General features: G+C 35.1%; 1 protein-coding gene across 1 annotated transcript; it reads right to left on the reverse strand.

Moving 5' to 3' along the window:
- Positions 1-364: 364 nt before the first annotated feature.
- LOC141628735 (transcription factor MYB108-like) lies at positions 365-3,112 on the reverse strand. The gene is made up of 3 exons (XM_074441836.1): positions 2,864-3,112; positions 1,930-2,059; positions 365-1,171 (listed from the first exon to the last, which is right to left on the reverse strand). Exons 1-3 carry the CDS (start codon positions 3,048-3,050, stop codon positions 562-564), a joined length of 927 nt encoding a protein of 308 aa, XP_074297937.1. The 5' UTR covers positions 3,051-3,112; the 3' UTR covers positions 365-561.
- Between the last annotated feature and the right edge of the window lie 9,919 nt (positions 3,113-13,031).

Here is a 13,031-nt window from a genome sequence, read left to right on the forward strand (position 1 = left end):
GCCACATGAGTTTAGGTGGATTAAATAAGTAGTTAGTGAGTTGGTAATTAGATTGTAAAGTTGTAAATAGGTAGTGGATGTAAGGGTAACTTAGTTATTTTTCATGCCAAAAATGGTATGTTACCATTGGTGTGGTTCAATCATTTTAGGTAAGTGTTACCATCTGTCTGGATCAGAGGGAGTAAATTTTACATAAAGCCGTGTAAGAGGGTGATACTTGGCGCTGTACAAATATACCGGCCCTCGTGTGGCAAAAAGTGACAATATAAATAACTAATACTAAAATCATTACTCAACAAGAACAAGAGTTAGCTTAAGTAATAAGAGCTCTCTCGCTCCAACTTATAAATTGGGAGTTCTATTCTTATCCTTGAAAAATAACAAGCTTTATATATAATCCACAAATGAATTAATCCCACCCTTTTTTACAAATATCTCAAACTATGTATCATCCTAAGCTTACATGTTGTATATATAATTAAGACAAAGTATGTGAATCGAAAGAGTGAAGGACTCGAATCTTGACCCATACACTAAGAGTAAAAAACAAAAAATATTCACTCAAATATTACTATTGTTACTAAACTGTTGTAGAAAATAAATATCTTCGACATTATTCCATAAATTATCCGTGTACCATTGTTGTTGAGTGTTTTGCTCCATGCTATTAAGACCTTGAAATTCCATCCCTTGGTTGTTAATATAATCACTAGGAGTTGTTAATGACTGATTAGCTCCATAATCGACGCGATCGTCATGCAAATACTCTTGATTAACGTTCTGATTACCAACTTGTAGGGCATAATAATCTGTAAGGTCTGAAACTTGGGTGCGTAAGGAGCCGGCAGAGGAATTAGCCGAGTTTTCGGGGGTAAAATCGTAATTTACTTGTGCATGGATGGTTGTATCAGAGGTGCCTAGATTGGTGGATTTGATAGGGTCGAAGAATTCGGCGGTGGTTGTCGAGGTGGTGGGACCGATGCTTGAACCGGAGGCAGCTTGAATTCTCTCAACAAGCCTAGGCATCCATAGATAACGCATTGTGTCTTTGAATTGCTTGCTGTTCACGTCACATTTTAGTTGTTTCGCATGCTTTTGCACACGAGTTCTCCAATAATTCTTTATCTCGTTATCTGTTCTCCCTGGTAAATATTGTGCTATTTTGGACCACCTGTAATATAATCATGCATGTTTATTGGTTACTACAAAAGTAAAGAGGTAATTTGTTCAAATTTGGCTATTATAAATCATAAAATAATAAAAATGCATGTCAATGTCAAATTGAGCTAGAAAATTGTATTTTTGTTATGTGCATGAGTGCATCTTTGCTTCATGAAGAAAAGTCTTTGTTCTTTATATATGTTTATACTATAATATTAGAGTAAAAGATATACTCTAATATTATAGTATTCTACTTTCTACTAGCATCAAAGTGTTTTAGCCCTCTTATCTATACACCAAGTTACCGTGTCTATCTTAGCTAATCCAGTTGATAAGAACATTATATAATTCTAACAACGAAGATTGTTTTCATATGTGTTGCCAATAAAGAGCCCTTTGATTGAAATATAAAATGGTTGTACAGAAAAGGATCATTACTGGTGGTGTGTATATGTCAGCTAATTCGGTTGATAAGAACGTTAGATAATCCTAACTTGATGAATGTCTTCATATGTATTGCGAATATGGGTCCCTTGGTTAATATATGAAATAAAAATGGTTGTACGGAAATATAAACAAATTACTGTAAGGAAAATGATCATTACTGATGGGTGTATATATGTCAACTAACTTAGTTGATAAGAATGACGTTAGATAATCCTATCAGTTGTTCGATAATTGTCTTCATATGTATTGCCAATATGGGTCCCTTTAATTTGAATGATATATGAAGTAAAAAAAGGTTGTACGGAAAAAGTAGATGATTACCGATTACCCCATTGCGAATGGAGTTCAAGAATCATGAGTTGTTCTTCCAAAGTGATGTTTCCACGTCGAACATCAGGACGTAAATAATTCAGCCATCGTAATCGACAACTCTTTCCCGTCCTCTTTAAGCCTAAGATAATCGATTAAAGATGATAATAAGTAAGTTTTGAAAAGTAACACAATATAATATTTAGATTATAAAGCTATTGCATAATAACATAAGCATATTCAAGAACACACTACCAATAATTAAGAGCAATATCGATCCATGTAATCTTCATCAATATGCCACATGCATTATAAAGATAAGTTTGCGTAAGATATTACTATTTTTTAATAGCATTTGGGTGTGGTATAGTGCACCAAGCTAAAGGTATCATTTAAAATGACTTACACTAACTTGATAGATCTTATTCTTTATTCTCTTAGGAGATTATGAACGTACACCTTTGAAAATTCTTCATCTAACCATATCTTTAGACATATTTTTTTTATCTGTTTGGAGATTATCAACAAACACTACAAGAATTCAGGATACAGGCGACTACACATGGCAACCGATTTCAGTCGCCAAAATGGCGACTATTATTAGCAGTCTTTAAAAGCAGTCGCCTGTGTTGTTATTTCTTGTAGTGCAAGAGATCTCGATCAATGATGAATTACTGTTGTCGATGGTAGACATCACGTTCAAGCAGAAATATATCAAAAGTAGGTTGATTATTGTTAACCAAGGTAAAAGTAGCAATTAGGTAAACATAAATGGTATGGCCTAACACATAAAATTAGGTACTTGCACAAAAATGGAAGTGAAAGAAAACATAAATTTTCTTTCCCTTGCTTGTTTCTTATCCTAAAAAAATCAATTAAACAACTATGAAACCTTAAATAACAACTCATGTACTATTATAGGACGGTCGTACAAGAAACTGAATACCTGCGCAACGCGCTAGGGAGTTCCAACGGCCTTCACCATGAATGGCAATGTAATTGATGAGGGTGAGGTCTTCCTCGACGGTCCATGGACCTCTCCTAAGGTCCATTTCATCATCTTCATTATTACTCTGAGTTAACCCCGAGCTATTACCCGATGAAGATGATGATGATCTCTTGCTAACATCCATTTTATTTTGATTTATAAGTATTTAAAAAGAAGAGGGAGAAAGAGGATTAGATACAAGGGAATGAAGTTAAAGAAAGTGGTAAGGTTTATATAGGAAGAAGGAAAAAACAACTAAGAAAGGAATAGTTCGAGGGGTTACGTTGAAAAAAAGTGACAAAGTTAAGCATGTGGGAGAAACTCGCCGCAATACGGACTTAGTTAATTAGGTTAATATAATTGTGTTTAATTTAATAAAAGATGGGACACTTCTTCAATTTGGGATAGTAAACTAATTAAGTTGGAGTGGAGTTTTAATAATTGTTAATTGTAGGTTTAGGGTAGTAGCCTCTTGGAATTAGACTCTTTGAGTTTTGAAACATGTAAGCACTTACATATGAATATGAGTGCCATAACGCTTTGTGCATTCCTTCCTTTTAAGTTTTATGTCGTTATTATTGTATAAGACTGTTGTAAATTACTAAATTGTATATCGCTTTTTGAAAGATTTTGTTTATTAATGATGTAATAATACAATCTTATTCTATAAGTTGTAAGTTTTATACAGTTATGTAACTTGAGACCGCCTCAGCTCAGAAGTTGTGGATTCGTCAAATAATTAAAGTGTAAATCATTTTCTTCGAATATTCACGCATGTTTAATGGAAAATATTGAAAAACTGTTAGTGTTTATAAATAAGGAATATCTTATCCGTCTTCTAGTCATCGTATTATAATACAATGGTGCATAATTAAATTTTGATCAACATATCCCTTTAGAGACGGTCATAACTTAAGACGGTCATAACCCTTTCCTGTTGAAAAGGAGAAATGCTCTTGTTCTAATCCGAGTTGTGACCATAGATAGTCTTCAAGAAGTAAACTTCAAAGCTAAAATGGTATTGTGGTGGAAATCAGTAGTTGTGCGATAATGATGATGATTATTGCCAACTTGCATGGCTCTTTCCTACGACTCAACATCGTACTTATTTTGATTTTCAAAACAAGACATATGCTACCTTTTTAAAGTTGACCTCGTTTAAATAGATAATACATCGTATTCTCTCCGTCCCAATAAATAATTATCTATTATTTTTGCTACAAAAATTAAGAAAATATGTAAAAATGTTTTTGGAGCACATATATTATCCATCTTCACTTACACATTAAAACACCCACAAAAATATCCTAAAAATAAAAATAGATAACTATTGATTAATACACCCAAAAAAAAAATTGTTGGGAAATTAGCGTCAATCTCCGACGCGCAACGGAAGCAACCAACCAACAAGTTAACCGCAAAAGTAAATAAATGTAAGCAATAATAAGATGAGACAGTATTTAAGGTCAAACCCAGGGCAAAACCTTCCAAACCGGAAGTAAAACCCACTAGCCAAATTGACTAGAATCCGCTATAATAATATAGTACCAGTACAACGTAACCATCACGAATTAATACCAATTCGAAACCCACAATAATATAAGATAACAACCTCTAGCCCTCCAGTAATATTAGTCAATGCCACTAATATCACCCCTAGAGTAACCTCCTAAATTATTGTATTAAAACACCCGTTGTACTCCACCTCACCCTCAAACCCCGACTTTTTAGTCACTTTGTTTGATTACATTTTGTGAGATATCTTTTTCCAAAGGAAATACATCCTTTATATAGTCATGTGATAGTGACGTTATAATTTACCATCATAAATTACTTCACGTTATATCAACAAATGAATTAAGTAATTCATTCGTTTTCACCAAAAGTTGAAGCAACTTTCACGTAATGTTAAATAATGAATTAATACATTTAACATCACCAATTGTTACATGTGCAATGTAACAATTCTTATTAGAACCTTGTGTTGGATGTTACCTAACAAATCTCCCCCTCCAACACAAGAGAACAATCACCGAGGAATTAACCATTAGCCTTTTTTAAATCACCAGCTGCACACCCGAGTTAGTATCCGGTCCTCACCGTAACTCACTATCACGACCAATGCACCGTGTACAGCCTAAACCCAGTCAATGACGTTACTTGACTCCGGAGAGAAACCTCTTGCTCTCCACTTTTCTACCAGCAGGAATTTTACCTTTGCGCCCGTCTGCAACCTGAAAACAATTTACCTTCGTCGCCTCTTCCGCAAACGAAACACATGTACGATTTCTCCGTTTCCAGCCATCCTGTGAGGTTTTTATTACATGTCCACCCAGACGTTATAAACAACGACGAAGTTCCCCCTTCATGAGGACCATAGAACCCTTAGTAACTTTCATTACTCCCCCATGAGTTTTACACCCATAACCTTCGGAGTCTAGTTGACTAAGTGAGATTAGATTCCACCGCAACTTTGGAACATAAGCAACCTTATCCAAAGTGTGCAACACCCCATTTGATATTTTGATTTTCACCAGCCCAATACCCCATGACATCGACTATTGACTTATCAGCCAAACTCAATTTCCTAGCCACGCCTTCTTAGAGTTCATCAAAACTATCCTTCCGGGTGCAAATGTGGTTGACACAACCAGAATCTAATATCCATTCTTCCTTGGAAGACACGTCGTTCACATCCGTGACCGCAAATATGTCACTACCATCGGTAAGGAAACAACCACTACTTCCTTCGCCGGCAACCAAGTTGGTGTTGCCCTTGTTTTCTTCATTCTCGCATTTCTTAGGACAAAACCGCGTAATATGACCAAGGTCACCACACTTGAAACACTTCACATCATTATTCCTAGAAGCGTTCCTGGACCGAGACCTGTCATGCTTCGCCCTATCCTCCCTGTTAAACGATCAACCTCTCTCATCCCGAGCAACTGCAACTGTACCTGTACTGTCGTTTCGTATCCCAGCCTTGTCCTTCTTCCTCGCATCAAAGGATAATAAAGCTGTTTGTGCTTGCTCCATCGTAATGGTGTCTTTCTCGCATAGAATAGTATCCACATAAGTCTCATATGTGTCCGGGAGAGAATTGAGGAGTAGTAACGCCTTATCTTCTTCCTCAAGCTTCACCTCGATCTTCTTTAACTTGTCTAACAGTCCATTGAGCACATTTACATGCCCAATTAAATTTTCATCCTCGTCCATTCTCAACCGATATAACCGTCGCTTTTAAAAACAACTTGTTGGTTAAACTCTTCGCCATGTAGAGCTTCTCCAACTTTTCCCATATCACCGATGGAGAGTCATCATCAAGAACACAATTAATGACTGAATCCGAGATGCACAACCTAATAGTACTTGCACACTTGGTGCAAATCTCTTCCCAATTGTCATCACTCATCTTCTCCGACTTACCATCATCTCCTTTCAAGGCTCTAGCCAAGCCAAGATGTACCAGGAGATCCTTCATCCTTCTTTGCCAAAGGGTGAAACTACGTTTACCGTCAAATTTCGGTACTGCAAATTGAGACTCCATATTTGACATCTTTGCCAATTAAACCAGCCACCAGACCAAGCCTAGTGGCTCTGATACCACTGTTGGGAAATTAACGTCAATCTCCCACGTGCAACGGAAGCAACCAACCGACAAATAAACCGTAAAAGTAAATAAATGTAAGCAATAATAAGATGAGACAGTATTTAGGGTCAAACTCAGGGCAAAACCTTCCAAACCGGAAGTAAAACCCACTAGCCAAATTGACTAGAATCCACTATAATAATATAGTACCAGTACAACGTAACCGTCACGAATTAATACCAATTCGAAACCCACAATAATATAAGATAACAACCTCTAGCCCTTCAGTAATATTAGTCAATGCCACTAATATCACCCCTAGAGTAACCTCCTAAATTATTGTATTAAAACACCCGTTGTACTCCACCTCACCCTCAAACCCCGACTTTTTAGTCACTTTGTTTGATTACATTTTGTGAGATATCTTTTTCCAAAGGAAATACATCCTTTATATAGTCATGTGATAGTGACGTTATAATTTACCATCATAAATCACTTCACGATATATCGACCTGAGAAGCATACCAGCGACCTCTACATGGTATCTATATGTTTATTTTTCTCTTCATTGCATTTTGCTCTGAGAAATAAAATGACTGGAACTAAAATAATTAAAAGAATTGAGTAGCATGTTGAAATATTTTTTTTAAATAATATTTTTTTATACCGCAAAGCAAATGATTCCAATTTATAAATTTTCTCAATTTTTTGTCTCGAAAGTAATTAAAATGGTATGAGTAAATCATAGTTTGATATTATTAAAATATTTTAATTAAAAGATTATAAATTAGAGTTTAGTCAAAAAAATATAATTTGAGGAAACTATAAATTTTAATGAAAAGATAATAAGTTAATGAAATAATAATTATAATTATTAGTTACCTTCCTTATTAATGTATATATAATCCTCTATTTACTAAATGAATAGATGAAACTAGGAATTTTCCCGCCCAAATCACCCTCAACTACAAATTGGGCCTTAATAGTAAATAGGTTTGGTTATTCTCAAATATTGAGTATAAACTTTTGTTTATTCTATACAAATGTTGACCTACTTTATAATTCTTATTTCTCAATAATTGTAGAGAAATATATTACACTTAAATACTTTAGACTACCATATATATGTCAGTTTGTAATATTACTATATATTTTACACATATTATTATTATTATTATTATTATTTTAACCATAAATATATTTAAATTATTATATTAAAGAATTTTTTCAATCACAAATATCTTCGATCTATTATTTAAAAACACATTGCCAAAATACTAATTAGTATGATTTTATAAAATACGAAAATCTCCCTAAAATACAACACCAAATACACAATACTATTTATTAAAATTAGTAAATGTAATGATATTTTGATTTTTCATATGTAAAATTGTCCTCAAAATTTCTCTTTTTCTATCTTAATAATTAATAAAACACATAAATATTGTAAATTTTAACAGTAAATTTAAAGTATAATTATCAATTATGCTCATTTCTCTATTATCAGTTATGCTCATTTCTCTATATATTACAATCTAAAATACCGTGCATTTGCACGGGATCTAAACTAGTTATTATTAGTTACCTTATCTAGAAATATACTTTAGGGAGGGAAAATTTGTGAGGATGTCTATTCATCTAGTAAATAGGGGATTGGCCTAATTGGCATACGTTTTGATATTATCTTTTATTTATTTTTTCCTATTTTAAAACTCACATTGTTAATTTTTTAAAAAGAATTTTGATTTTTTAATAAAATTGGAGACTCAAATTCGCTTGAGGTAGTTCATAAAACATGGGGTCTCTGTAATTGCTCGAAATTTTTTTTTTTCTGTAATAATATAGATACATAGATACATAGATATTGGTTAATTTATAGTCAGGACAATCTTGTCAGTTGATCTCAGTGCTAATGAGTATGATATTGGAAATATAAAACATAGATAGAACTATTATAATACTCCCTCCGTACCATACAAATGGTAACGTGGTAAAAAAATGGGGTTTTTAAGAAAAGAGGGTAAAAGAAGGGGTAAAGAGGGAAGAAAATAAGTGGAGTATGTAATTGTGGGTTTAATTGTGAGTTGTAGGTGGGGTATCTAGTGACATTTTATGTAAATATCAAATGGGTATAAGGATAACTTGGTAATGTTGTGGGCCAAATAAGGAATGTTACCATTGGTGTGGTACGGCCATATTAGGTAAGTGTTACCATTGGTCTGGTACGGAGGGAGTATTAGAAATCACTATATGAAATATCATCTCAAACAATATTGTTATGGTATTAGAAAAGTATGTTATGTTATTCTCTTAGGAAAATAGTATTACTAATAAGTGTGCATGTTTATACTAATTAATTATTTTATCTTAAGAAAATTTACCACCTTCTAATCTTTTATAAATATTTAGGAAAATTACTAAGCATTTCTTTCCTTTAGTCTTCTTGAAATTGACCATCTTAATTAATTATTTTATTTTAAGGAAATTGACCATCTTAATTAATTATTTTATTTTAAGAAAATTGACCATGTTTAGGAAAATTACCAAGCTTCTATATAATTTAATTTTAACGTACCCAAACTATATAATTTTATGATGATAATAATTAATACCATAAGTGTGCATGTTTATACTAATTAATTATTTTATTTTAAGGAAATTTACCATCTTCTAATCTATAAATATTTAGGAAAATTACTAAGCATCTTTTAGTCTACTTGAAATTGACCATCTTAATTATTTATTTATTTTAATTAAATTGACCATCTTAATTAATTATTTTATTTTAAGTAAATTGACCATGTTTTAGTCTCTTACAAATGTTTCGGAAAATTACCAAACTTTTATATAATTTAATTTTAAAAAAACTATATAATACTTGAATTGAGATCCCTTAATAGGGTCCATCACACGGTACTAGTCACTGTAGGCGGTATGTGTAGATACCTCATTTCTGCACCTCCCGCAAACCACCCGGTGATGATTGGGCCGCATGTTTGGTACGCGGAACGATTTGTGACAGTTCGTAAGTTTATCATCACGTGATTGCTCAAACACCGATGTCTACCTCTTAGTTATCATCTACGCACCGATACGGTCGTTTTGACAGTAATTAGAGTACATTTGGAGTCCGGGCCTAAAACCGTCTTCATTTTCTAATAACCGCTAAATCCCGAGTCAAGAATGTTCGGAATGTTCCGGATATTTCTATTCCATATTTTATAAATCTTTCACAATCTTTTATTCTTTGGTAAACAATTTCCCGTAATATTCATACAAAATATTAAGGAAAATAAGATTATCCCGTCATTCCATAAACCAAACACGGAAATCTTTCTTCCGCAGGAGGAAACCACTTGGGAACAGACGCAGCAGGTGCTGCGCCTCTTCCAAGAGACGCACTGACTGCTGCGCCTCTTCCCAGGTCCTTTTCTGCGTATTTTTCGTATATTTTTCATATCTTTTTGAGATTCACTTCCAAAGTCTCTCCGAAAACCCTATTCCTTCACATGATTAGTATAAATATGAGCCTTCGCTCCTCATATTTCTCACTCGAGTGTCCGCCCTTCTCTTCTCCCTTTGCATTCTAGACCACGTTCTTACTTTTTGGCGTCTACGTGCTTGAACTTTCGACCACGTAAGCTCGGACCCTTCTGAGTACCAGCCTCGTTTGCATGACCGACCAATTTGACCAACTCCACAATTAATCAACTTAACTAATCTTAATCGTTTTCCTCTTACGAGGGCACTTTCGTTACATTTGAGTCGAGCATCACTAATCGTAAACTTAGTTCATCTCGTTTCGTCAAACATGTAAGTCTGAGGGTGTAAATCTCTCTTTTATTTATCGTTATTTACTTTTTGTATCATTAATGTAAGGTTTATGTCGAAAGCACTTCTAAAACCGATTTATAAAACCATGTTTAAAACCCTTTTTACGGATTACCAGAAGACAGATGTCGAGAAAGGACGCAATAAGTGCTGGGCCTCTTCGAAGGAGCGCAGCACCTGCTGCGCCTCTTCGTGAGGCTGCCGCAGTTCCTGCTTCCTTTCTTCTTCTTTCGTCCTCTGTAAATTCGCTTACTTTTGTTTGTTTTCGTTTATCCTTCAATTCTTGACATAAAAGCATAACAATTTCACATGTACATTGTTCATCATCATTAATACGTTTATTTAATCATTAAATTCGACTTAAATCCCTTATAATCCAATATTTGCGGGTTTTCGTCATTAAAATCAATCCGGGTTGTAGAGATTCGATTCTTTCATATTGAGTCTCTGAAATTCGATCTTTGATATATTTCCATCTGTCTATTGTCATGTTCGTCATTAATTCGTTGTGTCTAACCTATTTAGTTCACCCATATCACTAATCAATCTTTCATCCATGTAAATAATTCATCTTAATTCCGCCTCATCCATGTTTTATTGCTTTTATGACTCGTTCACATGTAGTTAATCCATTAAATCACTTCCATCCGAGTCGAATATCGTAATCAATCCTTAAAATCATCAATTAACATTAACGATTTGCAGTTCCGGCTTCACAGCCAGAATTCACCCTTGGAACAGACGCAGCAACTGTTGCGCCTCTTCCAAAGGGCGCAGTCCTGCTGCGCGTGTTCCAGGTTAATTTCTGCCTCTGAACTTCCGTTCTGCCTTGACTTGATTAATTAGTTTACGTATAATCTACTATTAACCGTATTATCACCTACTGATTTGTTCGTTGATTTATTCCTTTATTATTTTTCTCAAATTATCCGTTTTAGGAGTATTTTCGACATAAATCGCTAAACCCGATGTAATTATTGTATTCTTTATTGTATTTTTTCATCGTATTTTGTATCATTTGTATGTTTTCACATGTAATTGACCTTAAATCCAACTTCGACCCATTTGCATGATTAAATTAATTGTTCACCGACTTAGTTAATCTTCACATGTTAGGATAAAAACTTGGATGTTGCATTACATGCATATAATCGACAATATATCGAGTATAGATAATTTCCCTAATCATTAGTATAGGCCGCTATCGAGGCGGGCGGGATTAGGTGTTCGATCAAAAGAGCTTCCTAATACGTACCCTCACCCCTTACTCCAGATCTCTGTGAACATCCGTGTTCATTGGCATCCACGAGAGTCATTCTAGACATAGAATGCTAAGGGTAACGAGTTCTTGGTGTTCATGTCACTACTTTGTGTCTTGACATGACACGAGGTATTCAAACGGTTCCAATTTCCCATAAAAATTTGTGGCGACTCCACAAATGCAAACGCTTGTTTCCCAAGCGCCCCCGTGGCCCCACGTCCATAGTTTGGCGACTCTGCTGGGGATAATACACTTACGTGTAGCCAAAAGGGTGAAACTTGAACAAGGTTAGGGAATAGTTTGTACAAGACAATTGTCGGTTTTCATAACTCGGTCTTCCTAGACCGTTTATTTGGCCTTCCTAGGCCCAACCCAACCTATTCGACCAGTCGTCCCGTCTAAACGGTCGTAATTCTTATTTGGGCCTAAGGATGGATAGCGATTGACGTCATCCATACCATGATGCTTACTCTTGTTTGTATCAAGGACCTTCACTACTTGAGGAAATGGACTAGGAATCGGCCTTACTCTTGTTTGGTACGAGCCTCTCCACAGACTTCGGGTTTGATTGTTCGGTATGGCAACCCACCCTTTAAACCAAAACCCTTTTAAATGCACTCAGCATCCCGTTATAATGCTTGTATAAATGTTTGTACCTTACGTGATCACCATTTCTAAATAAAACCATGACGATTTTTGTAAAATCAAAACCCCTTTTAAAGTGTAAATTTCGAAAAAAGGCCCATCAATTAGCGCAAAACCAAGTCGAAACTCTGTCCATTTGTCAAGTCAAATTTCGGGCCCAAGCCCATTTCAAAAACCTCACTTCGAGTCCACTCCTAAAACTACACTATAGTTGACTAGGACACACATTTCCAAACTTGGTCATTTCTTCAAAAGCTCACTGACACAAGTGGCACACACCCACTTCACAAGTCAAAACTTTTCTTTCTTAGTAAGTGTGCTAGAATGGTCGATCGTGTTTTGATTCGTCGTCGATCTCTTTTCCAGTTTCCAAGATGCCTGAAACAAGCGACGCGAACTTCAATCAACTCCAAGATAATAATGATCGAATCCTAGCCGCGCTGGCTCAAATCCAAGTTACTCAAGACCAAGTGCATGATCGCCTTGACACCATCGAGAGCCGGATCTATACCGTAGAAACGAGAATTCCTCCTCGAGAAAGTGAAGTCGTTGATGACTTCGTGAATGACTTCAGGGAAGAAAGCCCTCTCATGAGTGTGACTGCAGCTGAAAAACGACTCCAATACTTAGAGGAGCAATTGATGTACCTTAAAGGGGATGACATTTATAGGGAGAATAATCGCAAGTATGAGGCCGTAAATTCCAAGTTGCCAACCAACTTTAACATGACGGATATCCCTAAATTCAAGGGGCATGAGAACCCTTTGAACCATATCCCCGCCTTCAAGGATTACATG

The sequence above is a fragment of the Silene latifolia genome, chromosome 2 (assembly GCF_048544455.1).
Source record: "Silene latifolia isolate original U9 population chromosome 2, ASM4854445v1, whole genome shotgun sequence".
Lineage (NCBI taxonomy): Eukaryota > Viridiplantae > Streptophyta > Magnoliopsida > Caryophyllales > Caryophyllaceae > Silene > Silene latifolia.